Source organism: Opisthorchis viverrini, assembly GCF_000715545.1.
Source record: "Opisthorchis viverrini unplaced genomic scaffold opera_v5_186, whole genome shotgun sequence".
NCBI classification, from domain to species: domain Eukaryota; kingdom Metazoa; phylum Platyhelminthes; class Trematoda; order Opisthorchiida; family Opisthorchiidae; genus Opisthorchis; species Opisthorchis viverrini.
In genome coordinates, this window is record NW_008751844.1 from 1,014,250 (window position 1) to 1,033,165 (window position 18,916).

General features: G+C 43.7%; 1 protein-coding gene across 1 annotated transcript; it reads right to left on the reverse strand.

The window, feature by feature from the left end:
• Positions 1-1,141: 1,141 nt before the first annotated feature.
• T265_07824 (hypothetical protein) lies at positions 1,142-13,918 on the reverse strand (the record flags this gene model as incomplete). Its single annotated transcript, XM_009173453.1, has 2 exons — positions 1,142-1,353; positions 13,876-13,918. The coding sequence occupies 2 exons, from the start codon at positions 13,916-13,918 to the stop codon at positions 1,142-1,144; spliced, it is 255 nt and encodes an 84-aa protein (XP_009171717.1).
• Between the last annotated feature and the right edge of the window lie 4,998 nt (positions 13,919-18,916).

An 18,916-nucleotide genomic window follows, 5' to 3' on the forward strand; every position in this document is an offset into this window, starting at 1 on the left:
CCCATGGGCTGACAAGATGGGGAACCACATGGCGGCCAAGTTATTCACGTTTCGAGTCACATTACAAGGATTCTGTCGGTACTCAGAGCAAAGAACCAAAAACTTCCCGTGTTTCGAACAGAATGTTACGTCTTTAGCAGCTGATTGTTACCCTGTTATTTGAAGCTGGCAGTTTGCTGTCGAGAAAGCCTAACACCTCCAGAAAAACGCGTAATCTTTGCCAGCTTATTCATGAAAATCTTGAACTTTTAAATTTGGAACTGCAGTCGACTGTAGGGTTGTTTGACTCCTGTTGTCGGGAACGGTTACGGAAGGCTTAATTCCTTTCATAGGAATGAAATACCTGACTGTTCTCCAACTGCAGCTTATAGAAAGGATTCTTTTCAGCAAATGCGGTCGTGTGCCAACAGAGACTACTAACTCAGCGTGCTATCGGATACAGCTCAGATAGTCTGTTGTTTCACATCAGGGGGAGCAAACTGATGTGCAGTGTACTTTGGATCGTCCAACTAATTGGCACCGGCACCCAAATGACGAGGTGAGTGATTTGGTGTCGGTCACACATATCCTCAGGAAGACAGTATCACCGAAGGCTGCATGCGTCGTACGCAATTGCGCGTGTATGCACAAATCCACTGGGAAAACGGATGATGGAGGAATTGCGAAAAAAGAAGGTACGCAGAGTCCCGGCTAGAAATCCAGAATGAAGATGAGGATGCCACGGATTGCATGGTCTCATGATATCGCAGTGAGCTGGTCTCATAAACGGCGCTGTCATCCTCGTCACCACTATCGTCAACATCGGTGGTTGAGTTCGGTGGAACGATCAACGACCACCCGATCAGACACGATCGAACACCCCGAACTATCTATCAATGAAATGAAGAACTTTCCTCAGTATGGAGATGTTTATTGACCAATACGAACTAATCCGTCCCAAGCTATTAGACACGAAAGAGGAACTCTCGTTTGCACAGAGGTCATCCTCAAGCGTCTTCTTGAATTTTCCCAGGCGTCCTGTGAATGGTAAGCATTGCAAAGCGGTTCAAGAATTTCCGTACCAAACGTCAATCAGATGCAGGAACCGGGGCTTGACATTAAATCAGACACTGATGGCATGCTTCTCCCGTAGTACACACTATTATTCCAGGAATTCGGCGCATTTCTGCATTCCGCCTGCACCACCATCATCATAACTAAAGCGATCGTCGTTCCCTTCCTCATCTTCACCATTATCACCGTCATACACATTTTCACGGTCATCTTCATCAGCATCATCGTCACCATCACCCACGACATCGTTAACTTGATCAACGACCATCATCAGGTTTTGTTTATGAAAAAGAGGTGAAACTGAGCGCCCTAACTCAGTTCAAGGCATCTGACAGCACTGGCGTCCTCACAACGCAGAAAGGAGTTCCCTCATATGACGTGTTGCGCCTTGATTGCGGAGATTTGTCCAGTTGAACACGCCGTCTTCCCGGAAGTTCGTTAAATAGATACACTGAAGAAAACGCCCTAGTCCATCTGCTTCTGTGTGTCCTCAATCAGGAAAAACCACATTATGGGCGGACAAGTATCTGTTCAATCTACCAGACAGAAACACATGACCGCTCTGTTTGAGCTGGCCTTCAAAAACCAAGGACATTTTTCTGGCCAATAGCATCACTGCGGTTGGTGTATTTAGAATTTGTTTGAACAAACTCATGGTCCAACAGCTGTGGTCTGTAGAGTTTGCGAGGATTCAAGAGGGTGAGTACGGTTGTCTATGGTATCACAACAATGAGCAAACGTGACGTTTATGAGCTTGAACACTTTTCTACTCATCCAGCTCTCATTCAGTTTTGGCTTAATGGGCTGACTGGTATTGTTCGATATTCTAATGTTCCTTAGCGATAGAGCACGCAGAGTTATCAAGTCTCCGGGGGATAGAGCAGGTCCTGATGACTTTATTGGAGGCGTTTAGGCGAAAATTCATATTCCGGCTGCTTAATTAGGAGTCGTGGGAGAGTCGTGGGACCTGCACACACTAAAATATACCCAGAAAGCTAATCAAGTCCAAAAAGGGGGAGGGCTACAGCGGACCAATCCAACACAACCAAGTCGGGGCACAACGCAGAGCAGCTTCAAAACGGACCAACAGGCGACGCAAGAAGGAGATTTCCGCTAACCATTCAGCTTGGAAGAACTAGATACTTCCAGATAAGTTATATAAGCGCAAATGCAAGAGGAGGCGAAACCTACCCAATAGAGCAGTGTGAATGTTTCGTCCGACGGTTCCAAATCGTTTGCCAACAAATGGTCTATGTGAGGGAAGATGTCAGTTAGTATGGAACGGTAACTGCGTGCAAATCACCGCAAAATGTCCAACAGCTTCGCTTTAAAGAACACAGACAAGAGAGAATTGTACACTGTCAGTGACTTCATTTTCACAAAATAAATGGAAGAAGGTGGAGAGATTTATGTCCAGAAAAAGTGAAGGAACTCCCAAATACTAATTTGAAGCTGTGTGAGGCCAGCCATGTGAAGGGTTACAAAGTCAAAATTAAAAAGCGCTCGGTTAAATCCAAAAGAGAAAAGTCCAGGAGTACTGAATGAACGCAGAATTATAGTACGTTGGTTAGTGTGTTCTTCTCTCTGAGTAGTGTTCATCATCCACATGTGTGGTAGAACATATAATTAACGGACGCACATACATACATATTATATGCAGTTCTTTTCAATACCCTCAGGGGAGGTGTTGTATGCAGTTGCTCAAGGTCACACCTATTTTATGAGTGACGAAAATCGGTCGATATATTCAACAGCGAGCTTCGTCGTGGGTGTAAAGTAAACTATTTTGCCCTTGTAATGAGATTAAATTGTTGTGGAATGTACCTTACTCGCAAACCTGTTTTGTTTTACAATCCTCACTTAGGTCCGACTTGGGAAGGGGACAGATGCTTCTTTACTGTAGATTCTGTAGAATAAAACACTATTATCTCTCTCTCTATAGGGGAACAACTTTCTAGCCTACAGAGCTGGGTTGCTTCAAATGAGTAGTATATGTGTCAGAAATTCCTCAAACTTGTCGCCCCCCTAAAAAGCACGCACTTTTAGGCAGACAATCCAGAATTCCTCGAAGTGGACCCCCGTTGTACGCATGTAGCTTATAATATAAGAGGACCCGTTGACAGCCAGGTCATTCCTTCCAAGAATCAAGGACCTTCCATTGATAAATTGAGTTGAAATTTCAGCCATCACGTGAGGCGGGCTGTTCGACTGATAAATGCGTGATGCTACACCGAAAGTAAGGGTACTTTAGTCATATCACTGGTCTGTCACCCTTTGATGACAACCGAGCTGTTCACAGCATCGCAGAGGAGGTTGCATATGTAAAGCTTCTGATAGACTAGTTAATATACAAAACTTATGGTTCTCTAAGAGGATTACTCTAATTTGTATCCAACTTTCGCCTTAGTCTGTAGAAGGGAAATATCACCAATGGGTTGGATCACTTGTGGACAGTCACGCATATTGTGAGCAGTACCAACCTGAATAAAACTTTTCTCCGACTTTACTGCCATGATGGGAATCGTCAGATACGGAAAGTCAAACAACAGAAGAAAGGATTGCACGAAGCCGAGATGGGCAGAACAAAGTAGGCGATGTAGAAAGTCTTACCCAGATGCAACTGCATCAGGCCAATACGGTTACCTGCGTAAAGAGGTAAGACGAATAGGGCTAAATTGCAATTGAATTAGAGCAGCGAGTTGCTGGTGAAAGGAAGAGGGTCTTTGCTGCGGAGTCGTTCATCGGAGAGACACGAACTGAACAGTTACAGACTATTGGAACAGGGGAACAAAACTCTCATATGCATCTTGTGTGCAAAAATGAATACCCATCTTCTCCTTGAACGCGTCTTCATGAACTTTCCTGGAGATTCATTGACTGTTACTCAAATGCAAGCAAATAATACAGAGAGACTTCACAAATTCCGTAAAAGATCTCACTTTTCAAGAGACGCGAAGCGGATTTACGAGAAAACCACATACTACCACATACCAGTAGTATCCACCGTTACACGGGTAGGCAGTGTTGTGATACTAAGAGGGTAAAAAGCGGAATTTTCAGCACACGTGAAGACGTGCCGACTCACCTAAATACAACTGCCCTGTGCTTTTTCTACAACTCACGGAAAATGACGAAATGCGCTGATTCGCATACTAATTTGGTTTTAACCGGAGACACGACTGGATCCTATCTGAATCTCTTGTTTGTGTTGTTGTACCGCATGAAGAGTGTCTCATTATTCAGTGAATACGGTAATTGAGACATCACGGTACAGTGTCTTGACGTTGTGCACAAGTGTTCGACAGCCCACGACCAGTCTCGCTTTCTGGAAGGTTTATCGTTCAATTTGGGTACAAGTAGAACGTGGAGGTCAAAGAAACTGAGGAACTGCTCCTATCTGATAAACATCAAGAGCGGCGAAATCTGCCGTTGGTTGTCCAAGAGTAGTGTATTCCATCCCAGAAGAATTTCAGAAATCTCTTTGCACAATATCAATTGAGCTACTGTTCACAAAACTTTCGTATCTGAGACCAAACAGTCGGGTCTCAGACTAACATCAGGATGAATTAATTTTAAGTGTCCTGCAGGAGTTTCTCTAGGCAATGTGAATGAGCAGACGTCACCAAAGGTGTGCTTATCGGAAAGTTACACGATTCTGTGCTGGTTTAAGTTTACAACTCCTCCAGAGAAATTACTCCTGACCGTTGTCTGCAATTTTCCGTTGTTAGGCGCGTTAGCATCACGATTATTGAGTCAGAAATTAAACATCAGGGAAGTAGTTATGATCAAATAGGCCGACTATCCACCTGAAAGGTACGTTTTAATCGCTGTACTTTCAAAAATATAAAAAGCATGCACGCAACTGCTATTGTTAAAGACAAAGACAGTTGACAAGTGGGATAAAAATTAACTTATCGATCCCAAACTGAAGCGAATCAGATGTTGAAACTTGTTGAAAACTTTAGACAGAATGGCAGCCTAGTTGGCAGAGCTAAAATAAAAGCGTTCTGTTCACGTCAACATGAACGTGTCGGGTCTGGCCTTCATCATCCATGTAAAGCTAATAGACAAAGTGTCCAATCGAGTAACAGTTGCTATTGCTAAGGTACATCTTTATACGGTGCAGAGCGCTGAACACACTATGGCAACCAATTTGTTGTTCTTGGCAGTGACGAGGGGATTCATAGATGTCAGGGGTGAGGTGGCCCAACTGGTTAGAGCGCGAATCTACTGACCGGAAAGTCCGTGGTTCGAACCCTGTCTCTCGACTTCCCCTGTCTAGGCTTGGACTACCTGGCAGTATCACAGCCCTCGTACCTCCTTCCTGCGGCATGGCAGCTGGGCACCGAAAGGGCGCTACAGCTGAACGATCACAGATGTCAACAAGTTAAATGGGTGGTGTTATATCTGACTGCTGTTCCTGCTTCAGTGCCCAATGCTAGAAAAAGAACTCACCGACAAGAAACGAAACAACTCTGGTGCAACAGCGAGTGTATGAGAATGTTCAACTTACAACGGCCGCACGATATTTGAAGGGCACTTGTTGGCATTCATCCAGATTGTTTAGTGAACACCCATCAACGTCAATCGTACTTCTATAAAATGCCTGAACGCTGATCACATATCAGCCGTAATTCTATAAAATGCCTGAACGCTGATCACATTCGGTCGTGCATCTCTGCCATGCCTGAACACTCATAAGCTTTTGATGAACTGATTGCATGCTTGATTGGCCTGGATGCTTGTTGTCTTTCCTGTTGAGATTTTGGTTGAGTTTTACGGTTTCATTAGGTTCCGGGGGTTCTTTCAGGAATCTGACCTTCCTGATAGTTGGTCCTACGGTGACACCTGAGTCAGGATGGACAACTTCCCCACCACTCTTTTTTAAAACTAGAAAAATTCGCCGTAGCAACTCATGAATTTTCCCCGAGTTGCTTGGATTAGTTTAGCAAACCTTAGACAACATGTTCTCGCGTAGACAAACTTGCCCACTAGGTTTAATTAAATCCCGATCCCATAGGTCCTCGCCAAATTGCATTGTATGGAGAATTAAACCTCCCAAGACTGTTAGGTTTTGTCAAACCTTGGTCGAATCAGCACCGATGCGAATTTTTCGCTCTCCTGATCACATGGTTGACTGACAAGCGCATGCTGTTTTCTGTGGTCGTCTGATTAAAAATAACCCTACATGTGTATCGGGAGACTTGGTGAATCGGACAGACAAAATTCCCACTTTGTTGTTAACCTATGAAGACTATCTGAATCGTGTGTGTTCACTAGATAACTTTGATATGAAACTATGCCTGATTTTCACGTTTCTCCTAATTCTAAGTTTTACACACATTGTGTCACGTGTTGGAGTAAAAACAACCAAAAATAGCTGTCTTTTTTCGAGACACACTCATTTTCAAGTCAATTTGGTTTTCACGAGAGACTCAACTGAATCTCTTGTTTATGATATTCTACAACTGAATGTGCTACACACAGTCCGCCTCCTGATTCAGTTGACACGACATTCGAGATATCGCAGTATATTTTTTTCACAAAAGAAACTACTCATAAGGTTGCTGAAACTCTTCGACTGGTTTCACCCTTCTTGAGCCTTATCAGGTAGGCGCAGTCCTCGAGTTTCCGTCAACCTTAACTTCTACTTGAACCCAAATTGGACTGTTTTCGAGAAATACACTCATTTGCAAATCAGTTTGATTTTCACGAGAGACTCGACTGAAGCTCTCGTTTATGATATTCTACAACTATCCCTTTTGGTCTGGAATTACTTTTTTTCAATCGGTTGGCTAGTGTTAATAGTTTTTTGTTTGGTGATATGCTCCCGAAAAGTGTACGAATGACAAACTTGTCGGCATGGAAGTCTTTTGCGAGCCTAACCAGAATCCTACTATAGTAACTGGCGGTACCCTGGACAGACATGCTCCTCGATCTTTTGGTTAGACTTTATGATTGATGGGATAATGATTGGGATGGCGAATCTTGATTGAAAATCAACCAAAAACTACATGATTTCGAAGTTCAAAGTTGAGGAGGGAGTGTTAACACCACAAGAGAAACGTTCACGCCCTCTCATATCACCTTTTTATATGTTCTTCGCGACCCACAAAGTTTATAGACATGCTCCAAGAGATATCTCCTACAAAAGTATCTCTTGATATTTATTGAGCGACACTATGGTATGTGAACAATTTCATGTTTCTAGGAGTTGCCAAGTTGATGGTCTGGCAAACAGGGTGGACAGATCACGACGTCAACCAAATCTCGAAGGGACCAATCAAACGACGCACTGACTTATCTTCAAATAGCCAATCACGCTGCGTCCGTTAACTAGTTTTCGGAAAATATATAAACGCAAGCAGAATTGATGAAATTACCAACCTAACTGCACACTACTGAGCTTAGTAAACAGACAGCTGCCAGCTGGTCGACGGACAACGTACAACAAAATTTCTATGGTCGTGTTAGTGATTGCGCGCCTCTAGACATGGTGATTTCAGACAGCGGTCCTGAAGTGCCTGCGGGCTTCTACCCATTGGTTTCTGGTGATAAGTTGTCTTCTTAACGAATTGAACAGTCGTCGTTCTGTGGTGGCGTAATCATTTTGGTGAGTACACATCAAAAGGAGGAAGCACTGGACTCGAGTTTCACCCTTCCAACTGTTTTATTCCTTAAGGGTGGGTCATTATAAGAACTACAGCGTTTACTGTTCAACATTTCGACCGTTGCCAATCACCTTCAGAAATTCTATAATCTTGCACTGAATTCTGCCGTCTATCGGGCCACCAGACTGTGGAGTTCTGACAAGTTGGTCCATTGGTTGACACAACCAAGACAGTTGCTGCATCGTCATTTGAGGCATCGGATAAACCAATCGCAGCATGTAAGCGTGAACACGGTCGCCTGTTCCGATGCGTTCAGTGTGCGGTGGTGGAGTAGTGTTAACACGCTAGCCACACATGTCAGATGCACGGAATCCAAACCCCGACAAGGTCAAGGTTATGTACTGCTGATGGACCCGAATAAGGGTGAAACTCGAGTCCAGTGCTTCCTCCTTTTGATGTGTACTCACCAAAATGATTACGCCACCACAGAACGACGACTGTTCAATTCGTTAAGAAGACAACTTATCACCAGAAACCAATGGGTAGAAGCCCGCAGGCACTTCAGGACCGCTGTCTGAAATCACCATGTCTAGAGGCGCGCAATCACTAACACGACCATAGAAATTTTGTTGTACGTTGTCCGTCGACCAGCTGGCAGCTGTCTGTTTACTAAGCTCAGTAGTGTGCAGTTAGGTTGGTAATTTCATCAATTCTGCTTGCGTTTATATATTTTCCGAAAACTAGTTACCTCCTTCCTCCTGAAGAGAGTCGGAGAATCAGTGTCTAGAGAGGTCGGACAAACTGCCCATCAAGCCCGGTTTTACAAAAAATGAAACTGGAGAGTTTTAAATAGCGCCCAGTCCATATGGGCCCCTGTCTAAGTATCTTATAGTAAAACGAACCGAAGATGCCATTCGCCCCTTTCTTTACTCAGAGGGTTTGCTAGAAGGATTGGGTGAAGATCATTCATTTAGTTTGTTTAAGTTACTGAAGTGAATACGATCTGTTAAGAATAAAATATCGTCTCCATATCGATTTTGGTGCAGCCTACCTGTCAATGCTGGCTCAAGTGAGCTACCTAGTGCCACGCCATTAGTTCTTCACGAGTCTCGAGTTCGAATCGGCGTCTGGGATGATGAGTTTCCTTAAAGCTCCTAAATCATTACACAGAGTAATGTGGGAAAATCGCTTAAGTATTCTGCTGCTTATTTTTAAAGTGAGTAGGTGGCATCCAAAGAAAATATGCCTACTGAAATTTTGGAACATCCAGGTTGCAATTATATGATTTCGATGCGGTCATGTCAAGTACACAAGAATAGGGCACATATGGGCTTGGGTGAGGTGCAAGTTGTGACACAACTGGTCGATTGGAGCAGTCAACAAAATCGTCGCAGAAATCCGACAGTTACTTACGGATGGTCTTCCTGTCCGTGGAAATTACAAGACTACCCCATCCACCATGAGTGGAGCATCCACTTGAAAAGCCATCACTCGGTAAGTCATCCCTTACATGGTCACGTGGTGTGGTTCCCGTGACCAATAGACGAGAGATGATATTTCCTGTCTAAATACGAGTTCGTCACACTATTCTCCAACTGGGTAATTGGCTGAAGGTCGCGAGCTTGAGGTGGACAACACTGATGAGTTACAATAAGAATGAAACAGCCACACAGTACTTCTCTGCTTTTGAACATAGCTTGTCCTTCGTTGGAAGGACGAAGTCTCAATTCAAAATTACTAGTCATTATTGGGGATACTTTGACTTGAGCCTGTGTTGGTCCAGCCCAGGCCCCCGGTTTCACCTGAAACTTTTGATGCGAAAGAGTGAGTCGAATTGCAACTACTTCGGCCGCCACTAGGATCGAACAGATAAGAACGGTAACAAGAATAGTTCAGCTGTACTACCATTTTGGTATCTAGCTGTCCTCTTGCCTGAATGAAGCACGGAGATAGGCCAGGTTGCCAAAGCCTAGACGGGAGCAGTCGGTAAATCGAGGTTGGGTTTGAACCACGGACATTCCGTCAGTGAGTTCGGGTCTTAGCCACTGTGCTGTCTTGAGCTTTGAAGTAAATACACTCTTCGTATGTATCAATACACTCTTCGTATCAGTGGTTTTATCTGATCGCAGCCAAATATCTACCCTTCTCTCACTGCCGTCGCATTTTCCCTATCATTGTCACACTTGAAGGGATAGTGAATGTTCTCCCAAGTTGTATCGATTTTTGCACTTCAAAAGGTCTAATTTTGGTTCTATGTAATGGAACAGGAGGCTGAGCCTTCCGAATTATTCCCTCGTTTGTTTGTCTCCACTGTGAAAGCTTAATCGATACACGGGGAACACCACAGCGAAACTGTTCACAAGTATTTTGGGGGCGATAAGAACCGGTAGGCAGGTACCTATATAGTGATTTACTTTGGGGTTTGAACCATTATAAAACCAAATAGGTCCGGTTAGATTAAATCGAGTTAGTTTGGTTTAGTTTAGATCACACGCCTACTTACGCAAGCTGAATTGAATGACCTTTGGACGGTCTATGTAGAATCTAATCACTGATCATTCCCAGAGTTAACTGAACAACAGGTGTAACAATTTCACCCAAGGCGCTGTCTCGGTGAGGGAGATCTCGACGATAATTCTCAGTAACCGCGCCCAAAACGTTTTGTGCATCATTTTGATGTATTTTAGTGACTGACGCTTCGCCAGTCCTGTTTCACGGTATTATCGATCGAGGGACTAAACAAGTTTGCATCTTTGCACACTTGTTGCCAAGGCATCTCAGTCACATGTGGGCCAAGCACACACTTGCTGCCATGGCATCTCAGTCAGATGTGGGCCAAGTATGGTAGTCTAACATTTTTACGAGACAAAAAAGAGGATTATTTTATTCTTCTGTTTAATCACAGATACCAATAGTCATACCAACGATCTTGATGCCTAACTGTACACATGAGAGCTATGATAATTGGTCAGAAGCACCAATTTCTTGTTGGCCTTCCAGGAGGGGGCCACGAGGATTTCTCCGCGCTTTGCTGGAGACACTGAGAAACATGGCAGCTAACCGATATCACCGGCATTTGTGCTCTCAGTGTCTATCCAGCCTGCTGGCTTCGTGAGAGGATTCCGGAAATTTCTTCCGGTAAAAATAAAAAATCTGTGCAACTAAACCGAGAAGCATTGCACAATTGTTTCATCCTCAAAGGAGATATTCAAGAGTTCGTATGTCACGAAACTTCAGTCAGGAGTCCCGAACTCGTGATCTCCCGGCAGACAGTTTGAAGACTTAGCCACAAGCGGCTGATCAGCAGCGTGATTAACCCACGCTACCCAGACTGTCTTACTAGGTGTTTGATATGCAAGCACCACGGATAGCCCTAATTCCATTTCCCTCTTTTTCCCAATTGTACGGCTTTATTCAAATAAACCGCCATCGTTGTAAGACAGCAAACCAACCAATTTTTCCACCGTCGGTGATGGTGATGACCAATTTGTCTGTTTTTTTTTCAAGTAAAGACAACACCTTGAATTAAGGCTAGGCACTCAACGAAGATGCCTTTCCTCTGTACGTTTGAACAGACACAAAACATCTTGACCAGAGGTCTAAGAAGTCTTTCTATGACAATTATTGACACAAATGAGAGGAGATCCAGTACAGCGTGAAGGAAACTGAGTACAGGGGCAGTTGAAAACACTGCATTCCTTCGTTTCGTCGCGATTCAGAAATCCAACTAAATGGTATGCTTTTTGGCCATACCTCTTCTTTATGTCAAGAGTGACGCCATGCCCACCTGATGAGCCACAAGAAGTAACAACCTTATGTATACTTTCTTATACCGAGATACTTGTGTTCTGCAAGTCTAACACTGCTGACTTCCTTTTCACCTCGTGAGCGTTTTGGAACTCGGTCTTCATTCGACTAAGACACCGTGACGCACACTGGCAAAGTTGCAAAGGTGCAAACAGAGCCGATGGTTACTTTGAATCGCCACACATACACCTAACTAAACAGTGGTTTTGAGGCGAGAGGACTGGACAATGTCGTCGGAACCTCTGTCGTCAAGACGTCACTAGCGGGTGGCCCGTAGCGCAACAATTTATTGCTCACGTAAAACCACGGTTTCTGTACACTGACATTATGCGAACTGTCTGAGCTGAGTTAGATACATTGTGCACTATGTGGTCACACAGTGTGTGCGTTTTTTGGAAATAAAGTTTACATTAGGCGATGATGATTTACACGTAGCATTTGGTGACTTCACGAGGAACACGTCCGTCCGTTTCTACTTCAAATGTCTAGACCATCTGATATTGATTTTTGGAAAGTTTATAGTATAGGCACTCAGAATCGGTAAGGCCTTTGAAATAAGCCGCACACACCTTACTACCCAGCTGGTGGATTGGGCAACAGAGATACACGGGTGTACAGTACCCGGATACGGTAGACGTGTTTTTGGTTAGTTTGATCAACATCCGAAATGATTGAACGCGATGACTACATCCATTTTCATGCACATGCTTTCGATCTTCAACCGGATTGCATCTGAACGCAAAACTCTACCGAGTAGGTGCCTACAGACAAGTACATGGATCGTCTTGAACACAAGTTGCCCGCAGGAATCCAGGAAAACGCTTTACGACATTGGTAAATAGGCGGTATTTTGAAAACCCGCGTACTCAGCAGCGTTCTTTTTGAAGTTGGTAACGGGAAAACTGGGTTTGTTAGACGCCAAGACAGTCAGCTATCTCGAGGTGCATACATGAGACTCATGTGGATAAGTATCACTTAGAAAGTATGCGATCCATCTGATAAAAGTAGGCCCCAATGGAAAACCTTGTTCCATAGATCGCACAAAGTTGTAAGACAGGGTTGAGCACGGAACACGGGTGGTTTTCCGAGTCCGTGTGAAAACGGTTGCCTTTGGAGACTTGTGGTGGAGCAATTGAAACTAAAGAAAACAAGTGATTTGGCTTAGTTGTCCACACAGTAACCGGTTCGCTTTTGCCTACCATTCAGAAATAATGGTATTCCCCTCCCCCCCACCGCAGCAAAAGTCCGGCACTTAAACGAAAACGTACCACCGTGCACTCGGTATTTGTCGATGGAGCCACACACATTCGTACCTTATGGTAGCAAGATGTTCAAGTCCGGTCTTAGCCTTGGAAACAGATGTACTCTCAGGAGAATGAAGTATCTTAGGGGAGGTATAAGGTGAGCATACACGTAAATGAATCCAGGAGGACGACCAGAAGTCACAATCGCAAAATGCCCAGTTGTAGCCGATCGCAGCCTTCAGTATCACTTTTAGTTCTCCAGTCAACCATCTGAAGACGTCCATTTGGCCCGGCTTGTGACTAACAGTACACGGTAGACCAAGTAAACTTTGTTTGTAAGCAAACTGGTTAGCATAGAAGCAATGAACTCTCTTGGGAACGGATAATCGATTTCACCATACTATACTTCTATAACCGAGTTGTTTTCTGGTTTATGCAATGCGATACCAACAAGTGGTTTCGGCCGCTTTCGATACGACTTGATCATTTGGCTGGTTTTCACTTGTCTACGGTTCATCGGTTATTGGTCACGTGACTACTGATCTGTTCCCCAAGCTTGACAGTTAACTTGCAAATCTTTTGAGCACATATCATCAGAACGCAGCTGGTTGGGTGCCTACAACTCTGCGAACTCTTCAGATCCTCTTCTACGAATACTCGTATCTGCAGACGAATTTGGTTTTGATAAGAGCCCCAACTGCATCTAACTGAATCTCTCGTTTCTGAAGTTACGCTGCAACAGAAATGTCCTGCACTGGACTGCCTCACCTTCCAGTTGGTATTCGAGATATCGAGACGTAACACACTACTCATGAGGGAGACATTCAACCGGATTCATTTCAGTCTGCTATCGAAATCAAACTGATATACAAATGGGAGTAGTTTTTAAAGCTTCACAATTATGGTTTAACTAGAATTTAAGTTTGATGGAAACTAGGGGACCCTGATGAACCCCAAGAAGGGCAAAACCCGCCGTGAGCTGCTGAACGTTTGACAGAAACCTCGTGAGTCTAGACGCCAATACAACAGTCTCTTTCTTTCGCCACATGAGAGGAACTTTGTTTGAGGTGACTGAAGAAAGCTGTGACTGAAATGTTTCTGTCGAGTTCTTTGAGAAATACACCCCTTTGGACATCGGTTGGTCTTCACGTGAGACTCACCTGAATCCCCACCGAATTTCTCGCTTAAGATACTCCTAGTCATGTTCTACGACACATTCTAGATCCGTTCGAGTGAAGACTTGCTTTGTGCTCTCTAAATCTAATATTTTTCAGTAATGTCTGACCAACCGGGGGAAGGTTTGAAGACGTCAAGAAGGCCAGCAATATTACTGTAGAAATTATCCGCTACTTTATTACTTAAGATGAGTCCAGCCGAAATTTCGAAGAAAATACCGTTTCATGACTGTGCTTTTTTCGTTATCAATATGGTGATGATGGTGTACGTTCAGTTGTAACCCCCTCTATCTGTCCAGCTACCACGCCAGGTGAGGAACTGTCAGTTTGCCCAAGTCTAGACTGGAGCAGTCGAGATGCCTGGGTTGGATTCGAACCACGGATCGTCAGGTTATTGAGTCGGTGCCTTAATCACTAAGCTTTCCGAAGCCTGTCGTTCATAGTCCGTTTGCATCTGCGGACGTGGTAAACAATTTGCTGGGGTGTTTGACCATGCAGTTGTCCTGATCGCCATTCTATGTTCGTTCGGACCGTGAGAATAGCTTGCACAACCACTGTGCGCCTGAACAATGTATCACTGCTGACCAGTTGGGTCACGAACGCTATTCATAGCGTAGAACACTGGTGGGAATACATCCGGTCCGTTCTCGGTCAGTCGCATCATTTAAGCAATGCATGATTTGAATCAGAAAAGATCAGCTGCACCAGAACTTTTCGCTTCCGTGTGAACGATGAATCGATGTATGCAATCCTGGGCACATTAGGTATAGTACGACGGAGAGTTGTAGTTGCGTCTTCGCATTTTTTTTGCCAAAAACTGTCTCCGGTTTTTGTATACCTTTAAAACTTTGCGATAGTTTCTCTCTTCCAACTCAGTCATCCGAAACCCTCGACCAATATCTGTCATTCAGTCAGACAGCAAACGGAACGCTGTGTCCAGTGTGCACTGATAAAATAGTGGGAAGATGCCCGCATGTTGCATAGCCGGATACGTCCAAGGATAAGAACGAAACTCGAGTACAGTGCTTCCGTCTTCGGAGATTAATTAAACCAGGACAGGGCTGGCCCGTTTACAAACGTTTCATCACCAATCGAGATGACATCGTCAGCGCGGGGTTGAGTGGGTTACTCAACTCTCCCACTCACCCACTCAACACCGCACTGACGATATCAACTCGATTGTTGATGAAACCTTTGAGCTCGGCGAACAGACCAACAACCAAGCAGTGCGCCCGAGCTACCTGCATTCCATAATGTTGCCAGGAGCACGATTGCTCAATGGACCTGACGACGAATTAGACGTATGTAATGAAAATTCTGGTCACCATTATCACAAATGCACACGCTGGTGCCATAGATACTTAATCACAACAAATGAAAATGCAATTAGGCGTACTCTGTTAGTTTGTTATTTTGCAGTCGCCATCCTTATATTCATGATTACAAAATTTGTTGCTGTTCTACTCAAACACCTTTGCCTATTACCATTTGAGAAGTTCGTATCCGACTGCCTTGATTAGTTTCGACAAATGTTCTCATTTGGTCAATATACACCTCTTAGGCAAGCAGTGCTCCTCAACATTAGCGACCTGACCAGTGTTCAGGTTTGTGACTAAGAAGCGACAAACCTGAAGAAACATCACAACGAGCAGGCTCACTCAAGCTCTTGATTTCATCATCGAACGTTGACGAAATCTAGTCAGTATGGTCAGTGTGTATCGCCGCGCTGCAAGATTCCGGGTTCCAGTCGGTTTTGTGGAATCAGGTAACGAAAGAATTCAGTCAAGGTCATGGCGTACGGATGACCTGTCTGATTCTTTTCTACATTTGTAACTCAATAGTTTTCATAGTTGAACATGCCATCGTACATTACATTCGGCTGTTTCTGCTGGGGCAATCGTAATGGTTTCATGCTGTTTCGGCAAATTCATCCAGGTGTGAAATTTTCGTACAAAACAAAGCAAAATATCATTTCCATTAGGAGAAAATGTTCACAATTTTGATTGCAACCAACGAAAGATTCGCTCTTCTAGTTCGGGCTCATGATGTAGATGAAGTCCCCAAGTGTCCGATAAACTTATATTCTACTTGAAACCAAGCTGAGTAGTCTGTTACGCCCACAGAATATGTTGCGATACTGGCATATCCCGCCAGCTATCCTTTGTTCCACACATTCAGTTGGGGTGTGGCGTAAAAAAGAGATTCATCCCCCATCCCTTTACTTTGGCCCTGGGGCACTTCGTAGCAAAGTCTGAGTGCTCTACGCATTAATATTCGCACCAAAAATATTCCGCTCCACTTTTCTCCTGCAATTATCGATCAATTACGAGTCAATCATAAGCTTCATTTCATCTGTGTACTTCTTCGGCAACCTTGTGGTGGCTTGAATGACTAAAAAATGTGTTTCGCGATAGAGGCAACAAAACCTGACTTTCTATCGACAAAGCACACTACTCATACGGTTGCTGACAACATTTCGAGAGCCCAAGACCAGTTTCCCCTTTTTGGCATCCATCGGATAGGCGCAGTCCTCGAGCTTCTGTCAACTTTACGTTCTAACTGGACCCCATTTTTGGGCACTTCACGAACTAGCATGTTCCGTCAAGAAAGTACTACGATATCCCGCATAACGACTGGTTTTGTGGGGCACACTCAGTTGAAGAATACAGCAAGCGGGAGATTCATCTAGCATTCACTTGAGTCTCTCGTTAAAACAAAATTCGTTTTCAAATAAATATATTTCGCAGGTATTTTGAGCATACATCCAGGAGATTATGCTTATCTTTTGTATCTCAATAGCACATCTTTTGCAGCAAGTTGATTTATCTTTAACATGACGCAAACACCGAAGAATCAAAGGTCTGTTCAGGTATCAGCATACCGAAATTCAACATGCTGTTTGTCAGGCTGCTCAAAAACGGAGGAAATAAACAGTTTGATTCAAATGTTTTTGTCGCATTACACTCTGTTACCAGTGTGAGGAGGAGTTGTTGTCTTCACTGGAGATTTTGTCTTAAAATGGAAATCGTTGTATGCTGAAAAGCCAAGAGGCACTGTACAGCTCTTTCGTCTTTAGTGAGATCTAGAATCGGTGTGCACTTCACAAAACTCTAATGGGGGGGGGTTCGAACCGGCGACCTGCCGGCTAGTTGTCTGAACAGTTAACCATTCTGCAAGAGCCTTTGACTAAATCTACTGTCATACATTACATTGAACACACAGCACTACACTTTGTCCAGAAAATGAGCATCGAAATCTACATGAACGAATAACACTCATGCAACATGTAAACAGATGAAAGATACGCGTCAATGTGAGTTCAAATGAGATGTACTCATTCGAAAACTGATTGGTGATTGCAAAGCTAAGAATCATCTCGGTAAACTATAGCCTGTAGTGGTTAACGGCCCTATGGAGTCTCTAGTGAACTGAACAAATCACTGATGTAAGCCAGATACAAAGCCACAAAGAGAACAATACAAGCAATTTTTGACTCACAGTTCAAAATAGGAGATTCCGTAGTTCCGTATTCCGTTGAACCACCACACCAAGAATAGTTCTATCTTCCTGGTATCCCAGATCTCCGGTGATCGAAATATTATTCCACAAGCGTGAATATATTAGTCCAGCGTTTGTAGCTGAAATGTTTGTTCACGTTTAGTGTTAGCAGCGGTCAAATATAGCCAACCGGCGGTCACAACAACAGTCACTCAGCAAAAGTCTCAAAGTCACGTTGGAGCCAACGCGCGGGCGGTAGCGGTTGTATTTCAGTAAAACAAACTTTTGTACAGCGATGTGACTGATAATGATAGGAAAAAAGATGATACTGAGCATGAAAAAGAGCAGTTTACAAGTGCTACAAGCCTACTGGCGTAATCAATGTTACCTGACTAAAAAGTCTACTACAAGACATCCTATATTGTGTAAAACGTCTTGGGGAAAAGCACCAGGAGACTCTGATAAACTGGACTTGTTTCGAGACGTGAAATGATTTGTAATGACAACTCAAGACTAAACAACGCCGCAGACACAACAAAGCTAGAAATCGCCACGTCTAGGGGTGCAGTGTTCTGTAACTAGCAGGACAAACTGGACTACATGGGTGATCTAGTTCTCGCTTGGAGGTCCGATCGATAAATTGCAGACTCAACAACCAACTCAACCTGTTCCACTAAAAATCACAGGAAATTGGTCTGGTTGGGTGGATTGAGTGCGTCACTGTCCACTTACCTGGGTGTTGAGATAGAATTGGCTTATTACGTCAATGCTAACATTTTTCGGGTCTTTATCGTCTTGTTAAAACGTCTGGGAATCAGTAAGGTCATCTGAATGACGAAACAATGTCGTATGCGGTGCGGTGAATGGGACAATAATAACATGGCCAAATTGCGACTTTCTAAATTTCAGCCTGAAAGGATTTCCAGAAAGGCTCGTAATCACTGTCGAACAACAATAAAACTAAAAATTGGACAATTAGGGAGTGAAAAGTGGGGAACAACAGTACAGCCTAGCCACAGAACAAAAATGGCTTCCAACTGTAAAGGGAGGATAAGATTTCAACGCGGTAAATTTAATGGTTTGTTCGATTGGAGCTTTTCAGGTTATGGACTGATAAAAGGGGAACACAGAGAACTGAAAAACATCAATATGGTGAAAAGGGAAGCAGTGAGGTTCCGATGAAGAAGGAAGCACTTAGTCAGACATATTGTCCATGATAGCAGGAACTTCTCAATAATCGAATAATTTAAAAGTCCTATCGAACGGTACAGATCGTCAATTTGCTGGAAAGCGTGTTATTTTCAAAAGTATGGATGAAGTTTATGTGAAACAAACTGAATTTTAAGGTACCTGAGGCGGGCTACTTGGTGGTTTATCACAGATGTGTGTGTTTTATTAAGCAAGTAAGAAAACAGAGGCAACATGACTCAACGTTGAATTTTTCTTTAGTCGGAATGGCGATATTCTTTGAAGGATTCGCCTACCCCTGACAAAAGCAGCTTTTGAAATAAGTGAGGGAAGGAAAAGA